Source organism: Vipera ursinii, assembly GCF_947247035.1.
Source record: "Vipera ursinii genome assembly, chromosome: Z".
Classification (NCBI taxonomy): domain Eukaryota; kingdom Metazoa; phylum Chordata; class Lepidosauria; order Squamata; family Viperidae; genus Vipera; species Vipera ursinii.
In genome coordinates, this window is record NC_139517.1 from 39,640,673 (window position 1) to 39,667,059 (window position 26,387).

The window sequence follows — 26,387 nt, forward strand, 5'->3', positions numbered from 1 at the left end:
GACAGAACTAAGCTGATCATCCAATTATAATCAAACATATTAATAAACACTTTTACAAGCTATCATCTACATCAGGGGTCTCCAACCTGTAGCCGATGGGCCACTACTGGGCTGTGGCCTATTTGCAAGAGGGCCACATGAGTGGTGGGGTGCGTGTGTGCACACAGCCCAATTCATATAAGCGGCAGGCACCAATGCCAGCACTCATAGCTCCACTTGCGCAAGAGGTGGCCGCTGACTGACTGAAGCTGTGTGCATGCATGCACCTGCCCTCACACAAAACAATCCCCAACCTGGAAAGGTTGGGGAACGCTGAGCTACACAGCATGTTTTTAAGAATTTCAAGCTCATTCAGCCATTTACCTCCCATGGGTACCTCTTCTAGACTATTAAGAGTAAACCTACCCTTGCCCATGAGTAATCCATTGGCACAGTTGGAGGAGGAACTTCCTGTGCTGGCTCAATTACTCCCTTAGAAACCAGATCCTCATACACTGACCTATTGAGAGAAAACAATTTTAATTTGTTACAGATTGACCCAGTGATTAGATACTGGGCTTGTATTATATCTATTTTGAAGATCATCTCCTTATACTCACAGATAATGATCACTAGAACTCCACAAATCCAATAATCAATTAAGACTCAATCTGCTATTCTATGTATTTATATTTTCCAAGAATTACAGCCCCAAATTAACAAGTTCCATAAATCTCCAAATAAAAAGAAACCTTTGCAACTGCTTGGCAGAATTTAATTTCTAACTCAATTAAAATCTACCTTTAGAATAGTATATACAATCCATTTTCATTTTTTAAGCTCCGTATTCAAGAAATATGGATATCATATTATGACATACTTCTATAAGATTTCACCTGGCTTTTTCTTTTTTGAGAAGGAAGATTTTCTGTATTTTTAAACCTTTTAAGTCCTTGTGTTTGTACTTATTTTTACTTACATTCAAAAGTAAAAAAAAACTAATACATTCCAGTTTTTTTTTGTTAGCTCAGACACTTTAAGATGTGTAAACTTGAATGGTAGCTAGGAAATTCTGTTAGTTGAAATCCACACATGTTAAAATTGCTGAAACTGAGAAACCCCATTTTATACGGTATTCAATTTCCTTTTCTTTAGTATGTACACTTGATAAATTGTTCAATAAAATATCTTTAACTATATACACCAAATAAGTTCCCCTAGAACAAAATCAGTTGGATACTACAGCTTATCCTTCAGTGTAACTTAATTAAAGAGATCAGGTTGTGAAAATAGCTATAGCAAGGATAAAGCAAAGGATTTAGGAAAGAATCTAAAAGTTATAAGTCAAGGGACTTTGATAATTTTATGCTGCTAGCAAAGTTTACCAAACCCAGACTTGCAAATTTTGACTGATGGAGGCAGAAAGGGTGTTAGTGCTTCAAATGAAAATAGGGGATGCATTGCAAAACTTAGTACCTCCATTAGTGTAATTCATCTATTTTACTAAGCAATTTTTTAAAAACCAGGATTTATTTTCAATGGTTTCACCCAAAAACTTATTCCAAACATACAGTTGTATAACTTCACACAATGTGTATTGTTACCACATGAGAGATTTCTACCGTAGTTTCCGGCGTATAAGACTACTTTTTAACCCATGAAAATCTTCTCAAAAGTCAGGGGTCGTCTTATACCCCGGGTGCTGAAAATTTAGGGACAGGGCTGGCTGGAAAACCTGGAGCGGATCTCCCATTTAGTCTGCGCAGGGAAAGCGGGACCAATTGGAGAAGAAGCTGCAGTCTGTGATTTTTTACAGGCTGGGGTCTGGGCATCTTTCCTTCTAAAGTTGAAGAGCAGCTGTAGGCAGGTGGGGAATGCAAGAGCAACTTGAAAGGCAGGTGGGGAAGGCAGCAGCCAGAGCAGCGACTTAGCTCTAAGGACACATTTGACTCAGGAACTGGGCGGGCTGGCTGGAAAACCTGGAGCGGATCTCCCATTTGGTCTTTTTTTTTAAATCCCATTTATATCCTGCCCTTCTCCGAAGACTCAGGGTGGCTTACAATTTAAAGCACAAATCAATGTGCTTAGCAATAGCCTTCATTCAGTGTATATGCCTGCTTATTAGGGCTTTCACCCCCCCCCCAAGCAGCATTATTACAAAGTCAGCTTATTGCCCCCAACAATCTGGGTCCTCATTTTACCTACCTTGGAAGGAGTGAAAGCTGAGTCAACCTTGAGCCTGGTGGGATGCAAACCTGCACTAATTGCAGGCAGCTGGTGTTACATAAGGCGCTGCGCAGGGAAAGCTTTAGAGTGAATTAGGAAAAGTGAAAAAGTGAATTAGGAAAATAGGGAATGGTTGCTGGAATTGGGTATGTGTAGTTTAACAAAGAGAAGGGTGATAGCAGTGATCCAATATCTCAGGGGCTGCCACAAAGAAGAGGGAGCCAAGCTATTCTCCAAAGCACCTGAAAGCAGGACAAGAAGCAATGGATGGAAACTAGTCAAGGAGAGAAGCAACCTAGAACTAAGGAGAAACTTCCTGACAGTTAGAACAATTAACCAGTGGAACAACCTGCCTCCAGAAGTGGTGAATGCTCCAACACTGGAAGTTTTTAAGAAGAGACTGGACAGCCATTTGTCTGAAATGGTATAGGGTTTCCTGCCTTAGCAGGGGGTTGGACTAGATGACCTCCAAGGTCCCCTCCAAATTATTATTATTATTATTATTATTATTATTATTATTATTATTATTATTATTATTATTATTATTATAGTTTAATCCACTTGCACTGTTTTATGTTTACATGTTTGATGACAAACAGCCTTATGTTTATAAGTGATAGTTTTCCTGCTAAGCACCTGCATGTCATAAGCATTTGAATTAAAATTACCATATTAAAATCAAATCTGATGTTTTTTAATTTTTATTTGGTGTGTGTTGGAAGAGGGGTAGTCTTATATGGCGAGTATAGCCCAAACCCTATAATTTAACAGGAAATGTAGGGGGTCGTCTTATACGTCGGAAAATACGGTACTTACTTTGCTTTGCCCATTAATAAAGAATATTCCACTTTGCAATAGACAAAACAATTCTTATGGTGATTATAACATGTAGCCTGATTCATGTATCTGTTTGCTGATGTTTGCTCAGACACAATAATAGTAAAGAATGCCATTTATAATTCTTAGACCACCATGTAGTCCATCAAAGGATGAGTGACTCTATTCTGAAGATCCTGAGTAATCTTATAATACTATTTCTCAGATTATTCAGGAAGCCCAAGAGATATTGTTTATTGACATAATGTCACTTACTGGATTACATCGCCCAGCTCATCAAAGCTTTGGGGTACAAAGACACCCACTTCTTTTAGTGCTTTATTCTTGGCTACAGCAGTTTCAGATGCCTGATTGGCACATGCTCCAGCATGGCCAAATTGTACCTGTTATCAAAAAGGACATATAAAACATAAAATACTAAACAGAATAATAATAAAAAGAATGTATAATAAAACAAAGTAAATCTAGCTATAAATAGTAAAAAATGCAGCCTACAATCAGACTAAGAATTAAAGCATATAGAATAATAACTGAAAACACTAAAATTACATCTAAAATGCATGATGGAATAATCTTTATTTGGTAGCAAAAAGACCATATGCACAAAATGAGCGTCTATGTGGAAGGAATTCCACATATGGGATAACCGTCTCCCCTTTGAAAAAAGGTTTTTGTGGACATTTGTCTTATCTCATTTGGCAGAAACACCTGGCCTCAGATGAAAATCTTATTGATCAGGTGAATCTATAATTACAGTATGCAAAATTAATAACTCATACATTTTTATACATTTTTAAAGAATTAAAGCAGTGTGCATTGAATATGGACGATGATAGTGTAGAACAGGGCTTTTCAACCATATCTACTTTTAGGATATGGCAATATTTGAGTATCACCTAGCAAGGTGTCAAAAACTTGATGCCCAAAAAGAAAAAAAAACCCTGTTCAAATTTGCAATTGCACTGAAATGACTTATGACCATTTTTCACACTTATGACTATTGTAGCATGCCCAGGGTCATGTAATTTATATTTGGATTGTTGGCAACTGATTCATATTTATGATGGTCACAGTGTCCCAGGGTCATGTGATCCCCTTTTGCAACCTTTTGACAAGCAGAGTCAATGGCAGGGCTGCTGGTGGCCAAGTGCTAAGGCGGGATTTCCCTCCCTCCCTCCCTCCCTCCCTCCCTCCCTCCCTCCCTCCCTCTTTCTCATTCCCATCTCCTTCTGAAGGAAGAATTTGAACCAACCCCCTCCCCCATATTTTCCCTCTTCCATATATTCATCAAACAAGGAAAAGCCTCCAGAGACAGAAAAAGACATGCCATTGAGGGCGCATTCCCCTTTTAGCTACTGGCTAGAAAGGAAAGTTAAGGAGCGCAGCCTGCACTTAAGGAAGAAAAAAAAATGTACATAAGTACTGGCTGCCGGCTAAGGCAGCCTCCCCAAATGGCTCCATTCATAAGTAAAGGAATGCTACAGGCAAAATCCATTCAGGAGAAAAACACTTCAAAATCCCTTGCAGCAAAACTTACAGCTAGCAATAGCAGAGCAATAGAAGCTAACACGAGACATCAGCCATCAGCCAAAAAGAAACTGCCAAACACTCCTTAAAAACACAAATCCCACATTGCACAAATCCCAGAACTTCAAAATCACAAAAGCACATAAGAATCCTTCCACAATCCATCTCCCTCCATGTCTTACCTCCAGCCAATGCTGCCTTTCTTCATTGCTGCCTTTCTTCACTCCTAATGTAGGGTGACCCCTCCTCCGCTGCATTTCTTGCCTGTTTGCTGCTGCCAGTACAGATGGCTGCCACAGCAGTTTAGATCGGCTCATGGTCAGCCTGCTTGATCTCCTCTCCTCTCCCCCTACCCTCCTCCTCCTCCTTTCCCCTCGGTGCAGCTAGAGCTGACTCTGCCTCCTCCCAAGGCTGCTTCTTTTTTTCCTCTCTCCTTCTCCTGCCCAAACTTCCTCCTTTTATAGCTTCTCCTGCCTCTACCCCCTCCTCCTCCTTTCTCATGGGGGGGGGGGAGCCAGAAGTGAGTCTGCGGCCTTTGCCTCGCTTCAGCCACTCTGCAACTCTGCAGGACTCTCTCACAGTAAGTCCTTGCCTGTGCTGGCTCGTTCCCTCCCCCACTCCCATGTACTAATGTACCACAGGTGGTATGCGTACCACCAGTTGAAAAGCCCTGGTATAGAAGATACAAAGATTGGTTGATTATCAAAGGGGCAGAAAGATGGTTCTTAGATCTTTCACGGGTTGTGGAATAACATCAAGTCTTATTTTATTAAAAAATAGCAAGTGATCATTAGCAACAAAACTAGTGACGACTTGAATGGCCTTCATCTTTAATTAAGATAGACTGATTCTGCCAATGATTCAATGATTACCTCCGAAGAGAACATAGTAGCACATGTTCCAATGCACCAGCACACAACAGGTTTAGTGATCCGGCCTTCTTTAACACCCTGACAAATTTTGTACTCTTCTGTTCCTCCAATCTAAAAAATTGAAACAAAATTGGAGCCAAATATATTAATGCAGTCCATATATGGTGTTTTTTTAAAATAAGGCACAATATTGATTTCACCAAACCAGCCTTAAGTTTAATTTAATTCTATTAAACGAGACGATTAGATGAAGAGAAGTATTAACATAAGCCTCCTGCTGACATGGAGTGAAATATGAATCTGAGTAAAATGGTAGTAATAATAAAAAATCAAAATCAAGATATTTTTAAGACTTTAAAAATTAAACCAAGTGGCAGGTGAAATAAGAATACATTTATATCAAAATTAAGGTAATACAGTGATAGAGAGCTGCTAGACATAAAAAAAATCAAAGCTCTGTTTCAACTGTAGCACAACTTGGGTGTAGAATCATTCAACAATGTCGTGGTATTAGGTAAAATTGGTAAGCGTATTCTAGATGACTTATTTATGTTTCCACAGCAGATATAAGGATAGAAAATAAGTTGCCCTCCCAGTGATGCTGACTACACTTCCCAGGAAGCCTAGCCAACGTGGCTAGTAGTAAGAGAGAGAGGCTTTCTGATCCTTGGCTTTATGACACTGGCTGCAGAAGACAACAATGCTGTGTATTTTTGTTCTCGTCTACTCTTGCTTTTTAAAAAAATGTTCTATGAAGTCAATGAAAAGATCCCATTTCTATATGTATATGTGTGTATATATAATTGTAGAATTTTTATTAAAACAAGATAAAAGAATATAAAAAAGAAAAAAGAATAAGAAATAAAAAAACAAAAAGTGCAAGAACAGAAAAAAAAGAAAGAAAAAAAAGAAAGTAGTAATTTCTGATGTTCTTTATAGCAGTTCTAAGTACAAATATATTTAAGCTCTCTTCCTAAAGTTACAATATATTACTATCTATAATCTATTTGTCTAATCATCCAAAACATAAATCACAAGTTCATTTTTACACAAAGAGTCCATTATAGGAAAAGATCCAATTTCCAAATTACGCTCAAATTAGAAACTAAAAGATACTTACTTCTCCTAGCACTACAATCATCTTCACTCCTGGAGTATCCTGGTAACGCAGTACATGATCCATGAAGGTAGAACCAGGATATCTGGACAGAAGAGAACATTTTTTTAAAAAGTATTTTAAAAGACAAAAATAGGCAAAATAAACATTTGTAACTACTGCTCTTACCTATCTCCACCAATGGCTACACCTTCAAAGACTCCATCTGTGGTCCTGGAAATAATGTTGTTGAGCTCATTGGACATCCCTCCTGAGCGGGAGACGTAAGCTACACTACCAGGGCGGTACAGCTTGGATGCCAGAATGTTATCCAGCATTCCTCCTGTGTTTCCAATCTTAAAGCAGCCAGGTTTAATTCCACCAACCTATGAACAGAAATAAAGAGCTGAAATATCAAGATCTCTTAATTCAAACAATTAATTTAATCAGGTTCAGTTCAGGACAGTTGCATCATGTAGACTGTCTCTCATTTCCCCCCCCCCATTATCTAGTTTACATGTACCCAGCTCGTTTCCTGCCTAAACCAGGGCTAGAATTGATTGTCTCCTAATTTCTACCTAGTGCTTTATCCACTACACCAAATTGGCTCTCATCTTTACCTACTGTCCATTACATTTTACATGAAGCAAAATGAAAAAACAGGCATTCTTTGCCCATAATTTTTAAGGTTGTCATAATCAAACACCCACCCACCCCAACACTAAGATTTGGACATTTCATCATAGAATGGAACTTTACATTTATCAAAATTTAGACAGTATTTTAAAATGTTTTCCTGCCTTGGTGAATCTAAGAGATAATGAAGCAATAATGAGGCAGATCTTTACTCTGGGATTGTCAATGCATGCGGAAGCTTTGGGCCACAGAGATGATAGCACCGTATATTAAATATGACCTGTAGCACAATATGAAGTTTTGTGCTGAAGTCTTGGCAAAAATACATAATACCAGATGACTAGGGGCCAGTTTTCAACTCAGCCATACCAAGAGAAGGAAGAGATTGGAAATTTCCCATGGATTCTGAAGCTTAAATACTTTGAAGTGGTGATTAATCAGTGATTCACTATCCCCAGTAAGATGCATTTATACAAATTAATCAAGCTTTTCTGATAATTTTCCTCTTTAGAGCTCTACAGGTTCTAAACTGTAACCTGCTGGCACACTTGGAATACATTTAGTTTGCAGCAAGAAGTTCACAGTCTGTAAAAAAGCCAAAAGAAAATAAAACTGATCTCACCGTTGCTGGTCCAATAATTGTGACTCCTTTCCCATCCGCCATTTTGATCAACCTGCGGGTCAGGGCCTCAGGAATCCCTTCTGCAATGATGGCCACTGTACGGATCTGAAGCCCAAGAAGAAAGTAGCACCAATATTGATTTCTGAGAGGGTTTTTTTTCTATTGCTCATGAGAAATGGAGATTCAGGAAATGATTCTAGTAATATATTATTCTCAACTTTGATTTTAAGATTGGGACACAATGACAAGGAATGAAAATTCATGATTCAGCCAAAATGATTTTTTAAAATCATGCACACTGTGGAAACTGGGGATGGAAGAGGATAAGTTTATAGGTTCTTCTTAAACATGTATGTATTCCAGATGTATTCCAATAAAGATGATTAGGGGACTGGAGGCTAAAACATATAAGGAGCAGTTGCTGGAATTGGGTATGTCTAGTTTAATGAAGAGAAGGACCAGGGATGACATGATTGCAGAGTTCCAATATCTCAGGGCTTGCCGCAAAGAAGAGGGAGTCAAGTTATTCTCCAAAGTGCCTGAAGGCAGGACAAGAAGCAACAGATGGAAACTAACCAAGGAGAGAAGCAACCTGGAACTAAGGAGAAACTTCCTGACTGTTAGAACAATTAACCAGTGGAACAACCTGCCTCCAGAAGCTGTGAATGCTCCAATATTGGAAGTTTTTAAGAAGAGACTGGACAGCCATTTGTCTGAAATTATATCGGGTTTCCTGTCTGAGCAGGGGGGTTGGACTAGATGACCTCCAAGATCCCTTCCTCCTCATTATTATTATTATATTACATAATATGTGAATTTTGAGTACGTGATCTGATAATTAACAACTCTTGTTAAGCTTCCTTCCTTCCTTCCTTTCTCTCTTTCTCTTTCTTTCCTCCTGCATCTCAAAGAGGGGGATAATATTTGTAGCTCAGGGTTGAAATGAGGGGTCCTTGGTGCTTTTGGAGCAGTGATGATGCTTCATAGTTAGGGTAATGAAATGTCTGCACGAAAATAAGCAAGTTCAGAGAGCACCAAGGACCCTTCATATGTATGTATGTATGTAAATATCAGATCTCCATTCCCATCTTCTTTGGTTAAGCTTAATGATAACTCAGTTATGTCTAAACACAGTTTGATTTCAGGCTTTCTAATTTGCAGCCTAACTATGGCTAAATAGTCTTATGATTATTACACTTTAATTAGCCTTTGCCAATAAACAATAGCAAGCAATGTATGACAAAAACATGGCTCTATAACTTTTTTTTCTTTAAATAAATATTTCCTTCAAAAACTTTTTGAACAATTTTAGTGCTCCAGTTGCAAAATCAGCACCAGGTTTTTAAAAAGTATAATTGATAAAAAAATAGTTGCCTCTAATAGATTCAGTAAACTTATCAAACTATTCTAAAATGGCCCCAGATTTGCTGATATCCAAATATTTTCCCATTATCTGATATTGATGTCACACATCTTACAGCCACTAAGAGCTGTAAAGTGTAGGCTGTAAAATTTGGGCATAATTAGCATACAAATCTATGAGAGGCTCCAGATACCCTGATTTCATACTGTTTTCTGTGATGTCTCAGTCACACCACTTCTGTATATTTCAAGCTAAAAACATGCTTCTGGTTTTTCCATAGAAGTGCTGATTTTCTAAAATTAAACACAATTTCACTACCACATTCTCTGTTCCTTTAACACAGAAGCATACGTACAGCTCCATGGAAACACTAGCAAATTACATGGCTACTTGAAAAAAACTTCAAGATTTTTACTAATTTTAGACTGTCATAAATTGTACTAAAACTTGATGCTTTTGCTTTGATATTAAAATACAGAAGAGAGTTCCTAGACTTTGAAACTTCTATTTGCCATTATTTAATACAGTTTTAGCACTTAAACAGCCAATTTGTTGTAATACTATTTCTAGTACAGTTTTTAAAAGCAACCAGTACTTAACACACAGTATTTTAGTAATTCTTCTAGTATTATGTAAAATAGACTAAATGTTATATCTAAACTTATTTGAAATTGCAAATCCAAAGAGTCAACCCTATTGACTCCTGAACAGCATGAAGAGAGCAAAAGGCTTCAGGTAAATATGTTATAGAGACATACATATATCCTATCCAACCAATGAAGAACTTAGGGCCTAGAGGATTGTCCACCCATAGTTTAATTTAAGGATGGGTAGCACAACGCACTGCCTTATCATCTTAGCAAAAATCATCTCTAGTATAACTAAATAACTCATGAGGATTACTTTCATAGAAATCCTTGCCCATTCACATACCTGAGGATAATTCATAGTCTCTACGGTGCTATCATATGCTGAACGGAGAGAGGCAAAGTTGATCAGCACATCCACTTCTGGGTGTTTCTTCATGGCGTCTGCCATATTCTTGAATACAGGAATGAGTATCTCTTTGTGACCCCAGTAAAATTTTTGTCTGTGGTCACCTCTGTCCAAAATAAGTATATGCCAATATTAATGTCTTGGCTAGAGACGTACACAGTGCCTCATTTATTAGTACAGGCATGGGGCTTTACTGCAGTACATTTACCTAAGTCAATAACTGCCTCACTTTTTGGTGGAGCAACAGATAGATGGAAATTTCTCCTCAACCCTGCTTTAAGCCTATTCACTGAAAACAGTTTATCTCCCAGAACTGTTATCTAAATTAGGCAATAATTATTTTTTCAGTATTCTGAATATTGATTGAATGACAGTATATCATCATAGTATACTGATAATTAATAATCAGATGGCTTACATCAAGAATTATAGCAACCAGAGAGGTGGCAGAAATTTAATGTAATTGTTTGCAAATCTTTCTTGTTTACAGACAGTATTGATAATTGATGCTGCTGGTGACTTTAATTCACTCTTGGATCCAGTAATGGATCAGAGTAATTAAAAAATGTTTTGAAAATTTGAGACACTCTCTATATAAACATATAGGAATTTAAATAGTTGGCATATGAAAATTTAGATTAAATTTATGATTAATCTAGTGAAAAAGAGTTGTTGGTTCAATCACAATTGTAACTAACTGTAATAACAGTAGCTTTGGGAGAGAAAATTCTAATTACTGCACTTAATAAAGCTGTTACAGAAGCTAAATGAACCACCCATTCTTAACATTTTTTAAATTACATAATGACATTTGGATAATATGCAAGAAATTCCAAATAAAGAATTGGATTACCCTTCATTATAACATTTTAAGGTTTCAATGAGGCCAGGCGAGTTGTAATTATAAATCTGTTAGTCCAATAAAAAAGTTGTTTTTATATTTGCTGGATTCTCCAATGAGTATATGTAAAAAATTGAATACTATCCTTCCTAGGTTAGAGATCGAATACATTTGAAGATATTTTTGTACATGTTTTGTTGTGCCACTTGGTAGTTCCTGTCTGGTTAGACTTTTTTACTATGATGGTCTGAGTTCTTGGAAGGAAAATGCAGTTTATAGATGTTAATGTATGCTTAAATTATAGCTCCCAAATCTGGAACTTCTCTTTTTTTTGAGGAGCTTTGGATGTATAATGCTTGGACTGTTTCTAAAAGGGTAATTATGTTTAGACATGTGAACACCAGATTTGAAGGGGAGTTTAGTTACATTTGTCAACTCTTAGCTTTTGAATGGTTTCTTATTGATGAAAAGATACATGTTTCTGTGTGGTGAAGAGTCATTTTTTATTTAAAAATTGAGGTGCGGTTATTTGCATAAAGGTATAATTACTATTCTTGTATCATAAATGATATTTTGATTTTCCCCTGTTTCTTCTATTTTTACTTTCATGTCATAGTCTTGTGTATATTTTATGACAGTTTGCATAATCTAATTATAGTAAGAGGTAAAGGTTCCCCTGCACATGCGTGCTAGTCGTTTCCAATTCTAGGGGCCGATGCTCATTTCCGTTTCAAAGCCGAAGAGCCAGCGCTTGTCTGAGGACGTCTCCGTGGTCATGTGGCCGGCATGACTAGATGCCAAAGGCGCACGGAACGCTGTTACCTTCCCACCGTAGTGGTCCCTATTTTTCTACTTGCATTTTTACGTGCTTTTGAACTGCTAGGTTGGCAGAAGCTGGGACGAGTAACAGGCGCTCACTCTGTTATGCGGCACTCGGGATTCGACCCGCCAAATTGCCGACCATCTGATCGACAAGCTCAGCGTCCTAACCCACTGAGCCACCGCGTCCCTTTTAATCTAATTATATACATATACATATATATATTTGTTGAATTGCTTTTGAAAGTTTTGTTTTATTTTATATTTTATTTTCATCTGTAGCATTTAAGAAAATTAGTAGCATTATTATTTTAAAAAAGAATGGAATCTTATATGAGCAGAAAGAAGCAAGGTAGCCTGAGAGGAGCATGTGATGAACCTACGTGAATGGATAAACCATGGCAGCCACTGAAGGCTCATCTCTTGAGCAGACGTAATCAAAATCCAGCATGCCTTGCACAGCCCGAGTCTGCATTCCCCACACAATTGCCTTTGTGTGACGACTGAATAAAGTTGTAGCTTTGCCTGCAAACAGAAAAGGAATAGATGATTATAAGGTGGCCAAAAACAAGACTGGTCAGTCACTACTCCCTGCATTAAAGGGAATGAGCCAGCATACCAGCCATTCGTATGAAGCAAAGCACTTGAAATGAAGCAGCCAGATAGCTTTTTGTTTCATATCATCTACAAACCTATAGGTAAATTTATCATTCTTGGCACTATAACAGGGCTTAAATAATAAGAGACGTTGGCATGAGCAAATAGGAGAGGCAGCTGTTCATGCAAACAAGAGCATATCTGTATACTATTAAAACTCTCATGTTTAGTTGTTTACCTCGTTAGCCCAAAGTATTGTAGTAAACATCACAATTGTTGACTCTGTTATCGTAAATAATTGTGTAAAAAAATCCAGGACTTATTGCTCCTGTGGAATTGAAAGTTCCATGATGTTCAGCCAGTTTTATTTGCAAAGTTGTGACCATTGCAGCCTCCCTGTACTCATATGGCCATGATTTCTGATATTTTCTGTCAGCTACCCACAAATAAAGTCAATGGAAAAGCCAGCAGGAAGTCGGAAATCACTCTGACTCCCAAGGCTTTTTGCCTACCCTTGGCCTTTCCATTTATATGTTTAGGGAAGTTAATATTGACATTATTGAAATTCATTTGCCATACAATTATTTTTCTACTTGCTACATACTCTTCTTAGATGATCATAGGACTGTTCGGCATTAGGTTAAAAAAATATGGTCAGCCTAAAATTTAATGTTTATTCTGGTCACATCAGACTGCACTATCTTTTACTTAATGAACGATCCAGTGGGTCACAGGGCTGTTTGGTCTTCCTTGAAGATATCCTGATCAGGCTGGAAGTCTCATCTAATAACATATACCATGAAATAGCAAGAGCACTTAGACTTATATATCGCTTCATAGTGGTTTACAGCACTCTCTAAGGCTGAGTGGTTTACAGAGTCAGCATATTGTCCCCAATAATCTGGATCCTCATTTTACCAACCTCTGAACGCTTAGTCAACTTTGAGCCCTTCAGGATCGAATTCCAGACAGTGGGAAGAATTAGCCGGCAATACTGCATTCTAACCACTGCGCCACCAAAGACAATGTGAATTACTTTCCAAAGGAAGATGTTTTCCAAACTCTAACAGTTTGTCATCAAAAAACTAAGCTTTAAAAAGTCCATATTAGACAGTTTCTATAAATCAAAGCACCTTTCTAGGAAGTGATAAATCAACAGAGCTTATGTTTTTAGCGTGCAATGTGTAAGTAAACTATCAAATACCTGAGACAGTGGCATAAGGAAATTGTTCACTATTGAAGAATGCTACCAAACCACAACCAAATGCACTCACACTAGCATCACCTGCTTAGTAGCATTACAAAAAGGGCTTGAACAACATTCACATACACACAGAATAGCACAAAACCTTTAGAACTACACAATCCACTACAAACACTCAGATAGGGTGGAACTGAAATGGGTATTTGATTATTTAACATAGATAAAAATCTTAAACTACTAGGAGAAGCTCTTTCCATTCCAATAATCTCCAGAAAATTAGGTTTTAATTTCCATCAATCCAGACAATGACCATATGATTGCCTGAATTTAACAAGAAAAAGCTGAAAAAGAAGGTATGTTTTTTCTGCTATATCCAGTTACATGCTTGATACAATCCTCATCAGGATTGCCTGTGGAGTAGGAGTAATCCTCTTTTACTGCCTAGGGTTTCTATGCACAAAGTGCCAACAGGTTGATACACCTGGAATTAATCAAGTATCTAAACTGTAAGAGAAGCAATGGCAGAATCTGGAGGTGGAATTAAAAGAGTGATCAGCCTACAATTCCTATGTAGCTACATCCAAACTAAGTCCAATCTCACTTGAATTTCACTACCTTTATCTAACTTCAAGCAGGCGATAACCATTAATTAAGAAGATTCCTGTGCGTAGGCATGATTAGCAATAAAACAGTTTTACTGGACTTTCACATGATCTTTCAGAGTAAAGCTGCTCTAGGGTTTGCTATTGTGAATCTCAAGAAGGGAGGAAAAGAAATCTATATTTATACTGCGTGAATTTTCCATTGAGAAACCTATGGTATTCTTTGGGTGTACCTTTGGGATGGACTAGTTTGGCGTATCTGGTTTAGTTATCTTCCAGATATGAGGACTTCAACTGTAAATACTCTCCAGCCAGTAATTCCATTGCTAAGAATCTAGCGATTGGTCGACACAACTAGATAATGCCTAGTTTAGTTAAGACATGCTGGACTATTACCAACTTTGTTTCTATAATTTATAGGCCATTCAACTCCAACTTTGGCTGGCTTATAATTAAAAAGTAAAAGAAAAAAGGCAACAAAAGAGAAAAGATTGGGACTGAGGCTATTCTCCTGCTCATGGAAGAATGGGAGTAAAGAGGGATGTAGCTTAATGTCTGTATGTCTGTCTGCCCATCTGTCTGCATTTAAGAGTACTGAGAGTCAAAAGGCAGAGGGGAAGTAATAATTCTGGTTTTTCCATTTTTTTCTATTTTATTTCATTTCCTTTACATTTATTGTACTGGAATTTTTTAATAAAATTATTTTAAAAGGGCAGGTTTAAAATACCAATTGAGAATATTTGTAGCTCAGAGCTGAAATGAGGGATCCTTGGTGCTCTCTGAGCTTGCGTGTTTTTTTGCAGGCATTTCATTACCCTAACTAGGTAACATCATCAGTGCTAGTAAAGAGTGGTGTCTGCTGTCTGTTTATATTCTGGGGTCTTGCTTGTCTGTGTGGGTGGAGGTGGTCTTAGGGATTCTTTGGTTGGGCTGTTTAATAATGGCTCGGTGGCAGTTTTTTGATTGGAGTATTGCTTACTTGATCGTTGGTCTGAAGATGACCTTGGAGTTAACCTATGCTGATCTGAGTGCTGATTATTGGAGGTGCTGGAGTCTTTTTTTCTTTTGGGCTGGTTGTCTCTTTTGCATAATCAATAGATGTTGTTAATTATGTATCTATTGATAGCTGATTTGCCAGGCTTCTAGAAATTCTCTGGCATTTTTGGATTTAGCCTGGTCTAGCATTTTCACATTTTCCCAGTTGAAACTATGGTTAAATCTGTCTACATGCTGCGAAATTAAAGAATTTTCGTCATGCCTTTTGACTGCCAGTTGGTGTTCATGGATGTGTTCTGCCAGTCTTCTACCTGTTTGTCCTACATAGTAGTTGTTGCTGTTTTTACACTGTATGTTGTTGATGACTCCTGTTTTTTCTTCTGGGGTTGCTGGGTCTTTGGGTTTACTTAGGATGTTTTGAAGGGCTTTAGTTGGCTTATGTGCTACGCTGATTCCATGTGGTTGTAGTAGTCTATTTGCAGTTTCTGAAATATTCTTGATGTATGGCAGTGTAATTCTTTTTAGAGTTTGTGTTGGTTGTCCTGTATTGGGTTGAGTGGTCAGGGACGTTTTGATGAAGTTATGTGGGTATCCATTTTGTTGGAATGTGTTGTACAGATGCTCCATTTCCTTTTTCTGCTGTTCTGGGTTGCTGCAGTTAAGTTTGGGTTCGTTTAAATAATAATACCAGTAGGTTTAAAATAATAGGAGGCATTGCAGGAGTAGTCTTTTTGACAGAACTAGCCAATTGGTAGGTAGAAAAGGCCCCCACTAAAATTAGAGATCCCATTGTGAAAAAGTGTCACTGGAAGCAGAACAGAGATTCAGTAAGATTTAGTAGCAATTGGTGTTAAGAAGCTGTGTTGGGTCCTTCATAAATTTAAACATAAAAATGGGAAATGGGGGAGGGGGAAGTGCCTTAAAAAGCCCTATTCCTAGGGGAAAAGGAGGATAGAAATTAACCAAGGCTTACTGCAGAAATTTGCAAGAATATAAACAGCAGAAATAATACAAGCTAACCAAAAACCCAAACACACAGGAAACCCATTAAATAGAACTGCAGAAGCAGCTGATAGCAAGGCTGGACACGCTAAGGTAGTGGTCGGTAGTCCTACCTTGAACAGGTCTTGGAGATGGGGTTGTATCTGTTAAAGAGAGAATCAGTTTTGCAAGAAATTCGACAATTGTTCCTGGGTTTTGGCTCACATTATGTTTAGGGAGAGTTTGAGCAGATTTATTTTAGAGTTAGTGTAGTGGCTTTCAAACAATGCATTCCCCAAACTTACAGCTCTGGAATCTCACTGGAGGAAGGGGAAGGGAAAAGGTTATTCAATGGAAACACTGATTATGTAATATAATGACTCAAAAGGGGAAGATTGTTTCATTATGACTTTTTTTTAAAAAAAAAACAACAACCAACCACCACCACTGGCACTTATTTTGTAATACCACCTCAAAGGGTCAGTAACAGAGACTCACAGGAAGATTAAGAGAACCATTCCTTCCAAAAGCACAGGATCGGCATTGAGGAACTACTATAATAGCCATGGAAATGGTAAATCCTGCCTGAACCTACATATCCTGACACATGCAATAGCAGTTGTTATGAATGCAGCTCTACACAGGTAGTCCTCGATTTACAACAGGTTATTTAGTGACTGTTCAAAGTTACAATGACACTGAAAAAAGTGACATGACTATTTTTCACTTATAACTGCTGTAGCATCCCCATGGTCATTTGATCAAAATTCAGATGCTTGGAAACTGGTTCATATTTATGAGGGTTGACAATGTCCCCAGGGGTCATGTGATCAAATTTTGCAACCTTCTGACAAGCAGAGTCAATGGGGAAGCCAGTTTCACTTAACAACTATGTTACTAATTTAACAGCTGAAATGATTCACTTAACAACAGTGGCAAGAAAAGTCATTAAATGAGGCAAAATTCACTCAACAAATGTTTCACTTAGCAACATAAATTTTGGGCTCAATTGTGGTCGTAAGTCAAGGACTACCTATACAAAGCTTATGCATACTTGTATGATGTGCTTCCAGGCAAATGGGGAGGCATGTAGGCATTTAGAGACCTTTCATCCACACCCACCCCAAATTCATTGTTTTCAAAACCATAATCTTATGTCTCACTGCTGTAGTTAGACTATAAGGCAAATGAAGAACATTTGCAGAACAAACAAAAAAGCCCAACCCAAATTATTAGCAAAATGCAGAGATCTCATAGCAGACGGGTAGAATTCCTTGATAGACAAAATATTCCTTGAAAATAGAACACTTTTGTCTTCCCAAGGATGTGTACATTTTAGGATGCTAGTTTTCCTGCATTCTGGCAATTTTTCCACAAAAAATAAGTTAATGAAGAACAAAGGAATTTACAGGTGCAAGGATTTTTGTAGCATCACAAACCCTTCAAAGCATTTTCTCAATGCTCAATTTTTTAAAAAAACATTTTTAAATTTCTTATTATTTTTCTTTATTTTGAAAGCCTACACATTTTGCTGACATATACTAATATTTTATAATTGGAAACTGTAGATTCCTTTATATGTTAGGATATTCCCTAGTGCTAATCTATTTGGCCTCCTCTTCATATCTTTAATTAGCTGCCCAAAATCCACATGAAGGGCTTGATGAGCGCCAGAGAGAACATTAGGAATTGAGGCCAAAAATGTTCTGGGAATAAACCCAAAAGGATTGCAGACAAATGGCAAGGCGTCCCTGCAACAGCATTCAAAGAGAAAAAGGACATGAGCTTACCAGAAGGTACTGTGTGCTTGGCTTTCTTAGCTGGAGCCAATTCATCAGATTTGCCTTCAGAAAATGATGCAGTTCTGCTTGGTGCTGGGGTCTGAAGAGGGGTAAAAAACAAACAAACAGGATTAGCAGAGATGGATGCTGTAAGGATGGGTTGATTGGTATTCTACAAAGCAGGTAAAAGTTTTGGAGAGCAATTTAAAAAGTTTAGGAAGAATGATCACAACACTGTCTCTTGCACATTTTGATATTCTATTTGATCTACTGAGCTTCTGCAAACAATGTGAATGCAACATCCTACTGCATAGAGCACCAATGTTCCTGAAGGTCATAATGTCCTCCCATTATTTAAATTGGACTCTATTTCCTAGAATCCAGGCACAGACTGAATAAGACTGCAAGCAGGAAGATAGGCCACATCAGCACAGAAGGCCAAAGAAGACACTTACAGAGGAGCTGCCACTGGCATTAAGGAGGAAGTTTGCAGTGTGGGCAGCAGTAGGTGGCTGGTTTGGAATGGGCCGGTGCCCCAGTGCCATACCAACAATGGCAGTCATGTGAGTCTCCGTACCAAAGACATGGATGGGAATGCCAGTAGTTTTTCCTAAGTGCAAAGAGAACAGAAGTGGATTAGCCTATTGTTAAGGTTTATCCTGGAAAGTTAGTGAGGAAAAAGTGCAAATGTACAAAATAATCAGTAAATTCTGCTGGGTAATGAAGTTGCAAGGATGAAAGTGGCAATTTAAACAGACTAGCAATTAAAAGCTTCAGTAACCCAGATGGCGGTAATGGAAGTGTCCTCCAAGCCATCTTTCATATATAGCCCGCTTGCTTAGTTAAATATATTCAGTGTTTGAACATTGCTTTCAAAACTGCCCAAGATTCTTTGGGTGACTTGGTCAGAGCTGTCTCCCTGCACTCTGCCTAATCAACATGGCTGAAATTCATATTCAAATCCAGGCGAATGCAAAACCTTCAGTTCACTGAAGAATGACTAAAAGGGAGCCAACCAGTTAATGCCCCAGCAACAACTGATTTTTAAATAGTCCTATTTTTGAACTGAGCAAATGCTGGAGGAGCTGCTAGCTTAAGCACACAGGAACCAACAGAAATAACATTATTATTGCTCGTTCCACTCCAGTCTGAAAGAGATTTTGCAATGTTCTAGTCATTTGGGAAAGAAAGTTGAAGAGCTGTTATTCCTCATTTTGGCTTACATATGAGAAATAGGCACAATTTTTTATTGCAGCTATTATCTCAGCCTTTCTGGAGGGGAGTGGGGGCCCACTATAAATTCAAACAATCACTGGGCATCCTTACCTACTTCCCCCATGACACGCAAGCCTTCCTGGTAATTGGGGCCACCTCTCCTCACGAAAATCCTGACTTCATGCTCCTTGAGAGGGCCTTGATAATCTCTAATCGCCCTAACAATACCCTGTAAAAATTTGTTTTTTTAAAAAAAATCATACATATAGATACTCTAACATCAAAAAACAACTCAGCAATTTCACAGAGCAATATTTGGTAGGGAACTGTAGCATTTGCTGTTTTGTTGTCTGGGACTGAAAGAACCAGAGCAACACATTAGAAAAGTTAATTTCCAAACAAACCATTTTTGTATTTCCTCAATTACATATTTTAATTGATAATGCAGGTAAGTTAATTCCTGCATATTTATTATTACCTAAAGCAACACTGATGCCTAAAATGCCAGATAGTGGATACAAATTCAAGCCTCTCATCTTAACATTGTGCTTTTAACTTTAGCTTGGTCATTTTTTGATATGGGGTAGTGAGAATTTCTTAGAGTCTCAAACAAAGAAAGCTTGAATCAAATGCAAGAATGCTGTGAATAAGAGAATAAAGCCTTCTGAAGAATAACACTTGTCAAAAATTGAATTTAGTGAATTTGCTGAAATCTATCTTTGGACCAGGAAGTCATGCTTTGAGCAGCTACAGTTGGCTTTCAAAAATCTAAATTGGGTTTTCTCCCTAACTTTGCAAAATTAAAACAACAACAACCCAGATGTGAACAAATTAGCAAGAGAGATTTATTTATAGTTGGTAAATCACAGGTATTCAGTATACTGAAATATTGCTTTGAAGTTGGACAATGCCGGGACTTGAAGATATAGACAAACATTTTACATCAATATTTTTAGATTTAGATTATATTTTTTTATCCTGCCTATTAGTTTTATAAGTAAGTCAGGAGGGAACATACTTAGGTACTCCTTTCTACTCTAATCTTCCTTACAACAACAACCCTGAGAAGTGGGTTGGGCTGAGACAATGACTAATTCAAAGTCACGCAGCTGGCTTTCAAATTTAAGGCAGGACTAGAACTCAGTCTCCTGGTTTCTAAGTCTGGTGCCTTAACCACTAGACCCGGAGTAGGCAACCTCAGCTCTTTTATGACTCATGGACTGTCAGCTCTGCTGACTCGGGAATTCTGGGAGTTGAAGTCTATAAGTCATAAAAGAGGCAAGGTTGCCTACCCCCGCACTAGACCAAACTAGGTCTTGTTTTTATTCTTATTCTTATTCTCCAATTAACTTCATGAATTGCACTTTATAGCAATCTCATTTGACTATGAACGATAAGGAACTCACTAGAATTTGTTAGAAATAAACCTAACAAAAATGACATCATATTAAGGAAAAACTGGTATTGCTTTCTGTTAAAAAATTTCTATTTTGATTTGATCTGATATTATACTATCACTTTCTCCCTTGACTGACTTTGTTATATATCAATGCTAATCATCATATGTAATTTGCCAGTTATGTTAGCTCTACTGATCTATTGTTACATAATTCTTTCAATTTTAATTCTTTATTTTTAATTCTTAATTCTATTACCTTCCAGTTAAAAGGTATGGTCTGGCCTAGAACAACTCATTTGTTTTGTGCCAAGAAAAATATTTGAGCTGAATATATTTATGAGTTATTTACCGAAAGGAGAATGTATAACTAAGAAAGTCAATTAAACAGCATAAGAGCAAAGAAATTTGTAAAGTTTGGTTCATTTATAATAATTATGATATGTCTTTATTTCATTATGACTTGTCACCAGTTTGCTCATTATTATAATAGAATTTAAACTGCACTTTGCTTTTCGGTTCTATATAGGTTCAACTATCACTTCCTATGCATTCGTGGGGGCAACCCAGGATAAAGAAGATCAAAGAACCAAATAACAAAAGTGAAGTTGTGGGTATCAACACTAGGTACTGCACTGAATGTCAAATAGCCTGGTTCCATTTCTTGTATTTTGGCTCAAAAACTGTCCAAGTTCCCTAAAATTAGACTTGCTTCTGTCTTCAGTTCAGGGTTGAAAGAAATTCCAAAGGTGAATGCATCTTCCCAAACCGTACATCCAAATGGCCATTAACAGGCTCTACGTCAGCATCTTTTTTTACCTTAAAAGTGGCAGCTACATTGGTAAAATTAGCAATGCTTCCTCCAATGATTAGAATTTTGCCTTGCAAAGAGAAGGAAAAAGTAAAAGTTTAAAACAAGAGAAAAGATTTGGCAAGAATATATAAATATATAATCAGGTCTATAGCCATTTAGAAGCAGGCAACTGCACTCAGAAATGTAATAATAGCTCATTTTAAGCAAGTATCAATACTTCTCAAACAGCTTAAAGACTGTTCGAAGTCACAAGTGACCTGAAAAAAGGGATTTATAACCCAGATTCAAAGTTCTGATAGTTGGGCCCCTCAGGTCATGTGACCAAACTTTTGGGGCTTGGCAACACAGCATGACTCTTTTACGACAGCTTTGCTGAAAACTGGCACTTACTTCTAGTTTTTGGTGAAACCATCCCCATAGTCAACTATTGGTTTGCTTAACCACTGTGGCGTTTGTTTAATGACTGTATTGTTTAACAACCACCACAAAAAAGATTGTAAAATCAGGTCAGTCATGTGATCAACTCATTTTTCACATGTTACGACATAAGATTGTGTTGGATAGGCTGCATTATGGTCATACGTTGAGGACTACCTGAATTTATATCTTTCCCAAATCAATTCTAAATCCCTGAAGATACTGAGAGAGAAATGGATTATCTCAGACTCTGCATCAAGAGAACTTGGCAGAGGAAAGCCGCTCTCGCATCCCATTCCACTGATTTCTTTCTAACATGTCTTCCATTTCTACATATGTGCTAGCCTCCCTTCTTTTTTCTCTCCTGTTTTTATACTTCCCCTTGACTCTCATTACATCCATCCTGTTATCCTCTTTAATCTATTTCTTGGTCCTCCCATGGTTATCCTGCACTTGCACATCCATGTCACTTCAGAGCATCAGACAGCAGCATGGGGCTTGGAGGAATCGTGGCTCCTGTATTCATTCTAATAACAGAGCAGATCTCTGGCCAAAGGACATGCAGAATTAAAGGAACAAAGGGTGCCTGCATCTTCCAATTTGACCTTTACCTTCCGGGTGTTTTTCTCGTGTCATGAGGGAGAGGATGGTCTTGGCATAATCATAGGTCTGCTGCTCACTAGGAGCTCCAGAATATTCACCGTAGTTGGCTAATTCATTCACCCCACCAAGGTCACAAATGGTGTCACTAAATGGAATGCACATGGGGTGTTAAAAGGCAAAAACTGCATAAGCCCTCATGAAAACTAAAGCAACTACTAAACTACCTGCAGAAACAAGAGCATCAGCTAACTCAAGCAATTCTTCAGAGTTAGAGTACAGCAGTATTGATGTTTTGTTAAATATTTACACAGCCAATCTTTCTAACAGATCTAGAGATACTTTCTCCCACATAAAATGTCTGTTAGGGAAAACTATGGCAGAAATGTACTTTACTTCCTAAGCATCAGACCATGAAAAACATTAATGTCTGCTCACTGAGCTCTAGAAACTAAGCTTTTGAAAACACTCATATGCACCTTTGCTAAAAAATAAGCTTTTAAAAGCAACAGAAAGAGAGCAAAGATTATCCTGATGCTATCTGGACCAAATGTCCAGGTATAAATGTCCTAACTCTCTTTCCCCCGCCCCATAGTAAAAAGCTATTAGCAATCACACATTTATCCAAGTTCCAGCTAGCCATTTTTTAGGTGTCAACAGTACCTAAATATTTAAAATAATGTGCTACAGAGCAAGTTCCACACATATTCCCAAAGCTGTGATCCCAGCATTTCTTCCTGACAATGCTTAACAGGATGAAAGTAAATGGTGACACTTAAACCCTGGCTGCTGGATTCAGGAAGAATTATGTATTCAACAATATGTAACCCTGCTGAGGTTTTGGCACACAAAAGGGTAGCAAACAGCTACCTACTACAGCTACTGGACTGGATCACAATCTGCACTAAAGTAGTGGCAGCCAGATCATTTCCACCAAAACCTGGTACCTGTATACCACAGAGGCACCGCCTCCAGCCACCATGGTCCAGATTCTGCCACTGGGGTTCAAGATGGTCAATTTTAAGCTGGCTCCACTCTTGGCATCGAGGTCAGCAATATAGGCTTCCTGCAGACATATCATTTGAATATCATTTGAATCAAAATGTTCAAGGAGCAGAATTACATTTAAAGTTCTTCTTGTAACAAGACTAAACAAGAGATCAAAATCATCTTTGTAAAGATACAGGAGACTAATTTAGAGAATCTTCAACTCTTAATGCCAATTCAATTGCCAAGATTCTATAGGAAAAGCCAAGACTCTGAAATCTAGTGGTATAGTAGCAGATTTTTTAAAAGGTTTTTGCAAAAATAAAGAGTTAAAATAATTGTAGTAGTTCCCAGCAAAGCCATCAGGATTCATTTTGTTCCTATAAACTCCCTGTCCACAAAAAAAAGGTCTGAAAATGTTGTCACCGGTCATTCGAGTTTCAATCATTCTATTTTTTTTAAAAAAAGTTTGGTCCAAAAAGGTTGGCCATTCTTGTTGAACAGATATGTGCAAATGCTCAATCAACTTTCTCCGGCCTCATGATCCTGTACTAGATTAAGTGGGGGTTCAATCAGTTGCAAGGGAACAAACAGGAAGCATTGATTGGTTAACTATGTGATAAACAGTCTTGCACTGCTTTCACCACATTTAAGATGGATTATGTAGAATGACTGAGTGAATCCCTCCAGCACCATTCCATTAATATATGCCCTAGGGATGGGACTGGCTCTTTTCTTCTGTCTGTCTTCAGCCCTCTCCCTGGACACTTACATATATGAACAGAGAAGCAAATATTAAAAATCACTGAGGCCATAATTCTAATTTTTGCACTATTCTTATAGGTCCTAAAACAAGCCTTGTCACCATGATGATTTTATATAGAAGGAAGATTTGGAAATTAAGAAAACAAAGGTATTTTAAAACCATCTTGAAGCTTCTAATACAAACATATTAATAAAGTAGATAAAGGGAACCAGATAACTTGTGATTCAAAAGCAATCACAACTATCCTTGGCAAATAGTGGACAAAAAGTAAAAAATACGGACAATAGAATCTAATGAATTGTTGTGGATATAAAACTACAACAAATGGAGTGGCTCACAGATAGATATGTGTCCTCAGAGCAATTAAAAAAAGAAATGGATTAAATACATTTTTGATTATGGATAAACAGCTAAATAAATAAAACAATTAATTTTAATTTAGACATATGTTGAAAGCTTTCCTGGGAAAATGTGATTTGGAATGGCAGAACAGACATTTGAATGATTAAGTGAACATCCCAGATGGTATTATGAGAATGTTGATTTCAGCTCTTCTAGTATGGGGGTTATTTTCATTAAAATTCTAAAATAGTGCAAAGTCTGAGACTTCATTAGTGTCTGGCAAGAAGATGATTCAATGAGGCCAGAATTAAAGCTTATTCATTAAAAGGTTGAACAGAAGGCACTTGCGCTGTTATACACAAGCTGGGAAGAAGGAAGAAAAAGAGCTAAATGGATTTCTCAGTTATATTACAATGTGAATCATTAAAGAGCTTTACAAAAAAAGAGATAAATGTTACATTTGCTTGTAACATTCAACCAACTTTTTCTGACACTCAAATTTGGGATGAACAAAAGCAAACCATTTAAAGAATGTTCAGATTTTCAAAGCAGAACCAGTTTATTGGATTCCAGTTCTGCCCAGACAAAAATAATCCATGCACCACAAGTAAGTCATCAGCATGTGTATTAGCCTACCTGAAGAGCCATCAAAAGTATTTCAGAGACATTTTCCATAGTGTGGATTCTAAGACCCCTACCAAGCAATTTTAGTTCAGTTCTGGATTATTTTAATGGTGTTAAAGGATGTTAACTGAGGAAGGCTAAGAGATCTAGCGCCTGGTCAAATATGTTTGTAATTAATCTCCCTCTCAAAGTGTCTGTAATGGAATGTATTTGGTCATCATTCCTCTTATCTTTTCAATACATGCATGTACGAAGGTTAGTCTGAGAAGATAGTACCTAGTGCAAGATCACTGCATGAGTTTCATAGTTGAATAATGATTAGATGGTGATAGTTTAACCATTTACTTCAAGCATTTCAATATACTCAAACACTTCAGAAACTTTAATTCTTCAATCCCACAGAGGAATGTTTTTACTTGCCTCTGGATAAGCCTCCCTTCCAAAGGGAGGAGGGAATTCCACATCACCCCATTTCACTTTGCAGACGTAATCAGCTGTTGCATCAATTTTTGCAGCCAGGTCTAGTACGTAAACACCATCTGAAGTTACAACTGTATAGGGAGAAGAAGCAAAAAGCAAGTTAGAATGAAATGTTCCCTAGCCACGGCTGAAGTGCCTAATTTCAGGCTCTTGCCTACTGTAAACTCATTCATTGGACGTTTACCAATTAAGTATTTGGATGATTCATGCCCATGAGACATAAGGCTGTTTTCCTCAATCTGGCCCATGGTTTAGACGTACTGAAAATTTCCTAACACATCTGGAGAACTTCAGCTTGAGAATGCAAGAAAGCACTATCAAATAAGTGAAGTACATTTTACAAATTAAAACTAAAGCAGATTTTCCTTGTCACCCAAAGCAAAATGTCAGCCTATCTAGATATTGCATGGAAAGAACAGAGATTCTTGTGGACTTTGCTCAATCCAGATTGCTAGGAGAATTAAACAGATTTGTATTTTCCAAAATAATAAATGATTCAGATTCTAGATTTTTTATTTTTCTGTGTTTTATGGCAGGCTTCTCAAACTGACATCAACAAAATATTAATTTTAACATAAATGAATGAGGACGTAATTCAAAGGTTTTTCTTTAGCTATGAACACAGTAGACTTCCGGACTTATCAGAAATAGACTGAAACAACTACCTTTAATAAAGAAAGACAAATAAAAATATACAAATGTACACTGACCAACACTCTCTTTGAGTCCTTGTATAAGATTCACAAAATATTTTTATTATTGTATAAGTAA

The 26,387-nt window shown here is 37.5% G+C and overlaps 1 protein-coding gene across 3 annotated transcripts in view; it reads right to left on the reverse strand.

Annotated features, from left to right (window-relative positions):
• ACLY (ATP citrate lyase) overlaps positions 1-26,387 on the reverse strand; it is a 64,630-nt gene that overhangs the window by 11,309 nt on the left and 26,934 nt on the right. Inside the window, exons 7-22 of one of the 3 annotated variants that reach the window (XM_083378232.1) lie at positions 25,557-25,687; positions 23,365-23,483; positions 22,429-22,565; positions 21,406-21,467; positions 19,302-19,419; positions 18,431-18,585; positions 17,985-18,075; positions 16,329-16,358; positions 12,198-12,339; positions 10,092-10,260; positions 7,796-7,900; positions 6,727-6,923; positions 6,562-6,643; positions 5,442-5,552; positions 3,298-3,425; positions 406-499 (exon numbers count right to left, since the gene is read on the reverse strand). In XM_083378232.1, the coding sequence (XP_083234358.1) occupies positions 406-499; positions 3,298-3,425; positions 5,442-5,552; positions 6,562-6,643; positions 6,727-6,923; positions 7,796-7,900; positions 10,092-10,260; positions 12,198-12,339; positions 16,329-16,358; positions 17,985-18,075; positions 18,431-18,585; positions 19,302-19,419; positions 21,406-21,467; positions 22,429-22,565; positions 23,365-23,483; positions 25,557-25,687 (1,871 nt within the window). Of the gene's footprint in view, positions 1-405; positions 500-3,297; positions 3,426-5,441; positions 5,553-6,561; positions 6,644-6,726; positions 6,924-7,795; positions 7,901-10,091; positions 10,261-12,197; positions 12,340-16,328; positions 16,359-17,984; positions 18,076-18,430; positions 18,586-19,301; positions 19,420-21,405; positions 21,468-22,428; positions 22,566-23,364; positions 23,484-25,552; positions 25,688-26,387 lie in introns of all 3 variants that reach the window. The other 2 variants (XM_083378233.1, XM_083378234.1) reach the window with 2 other exon arrangements.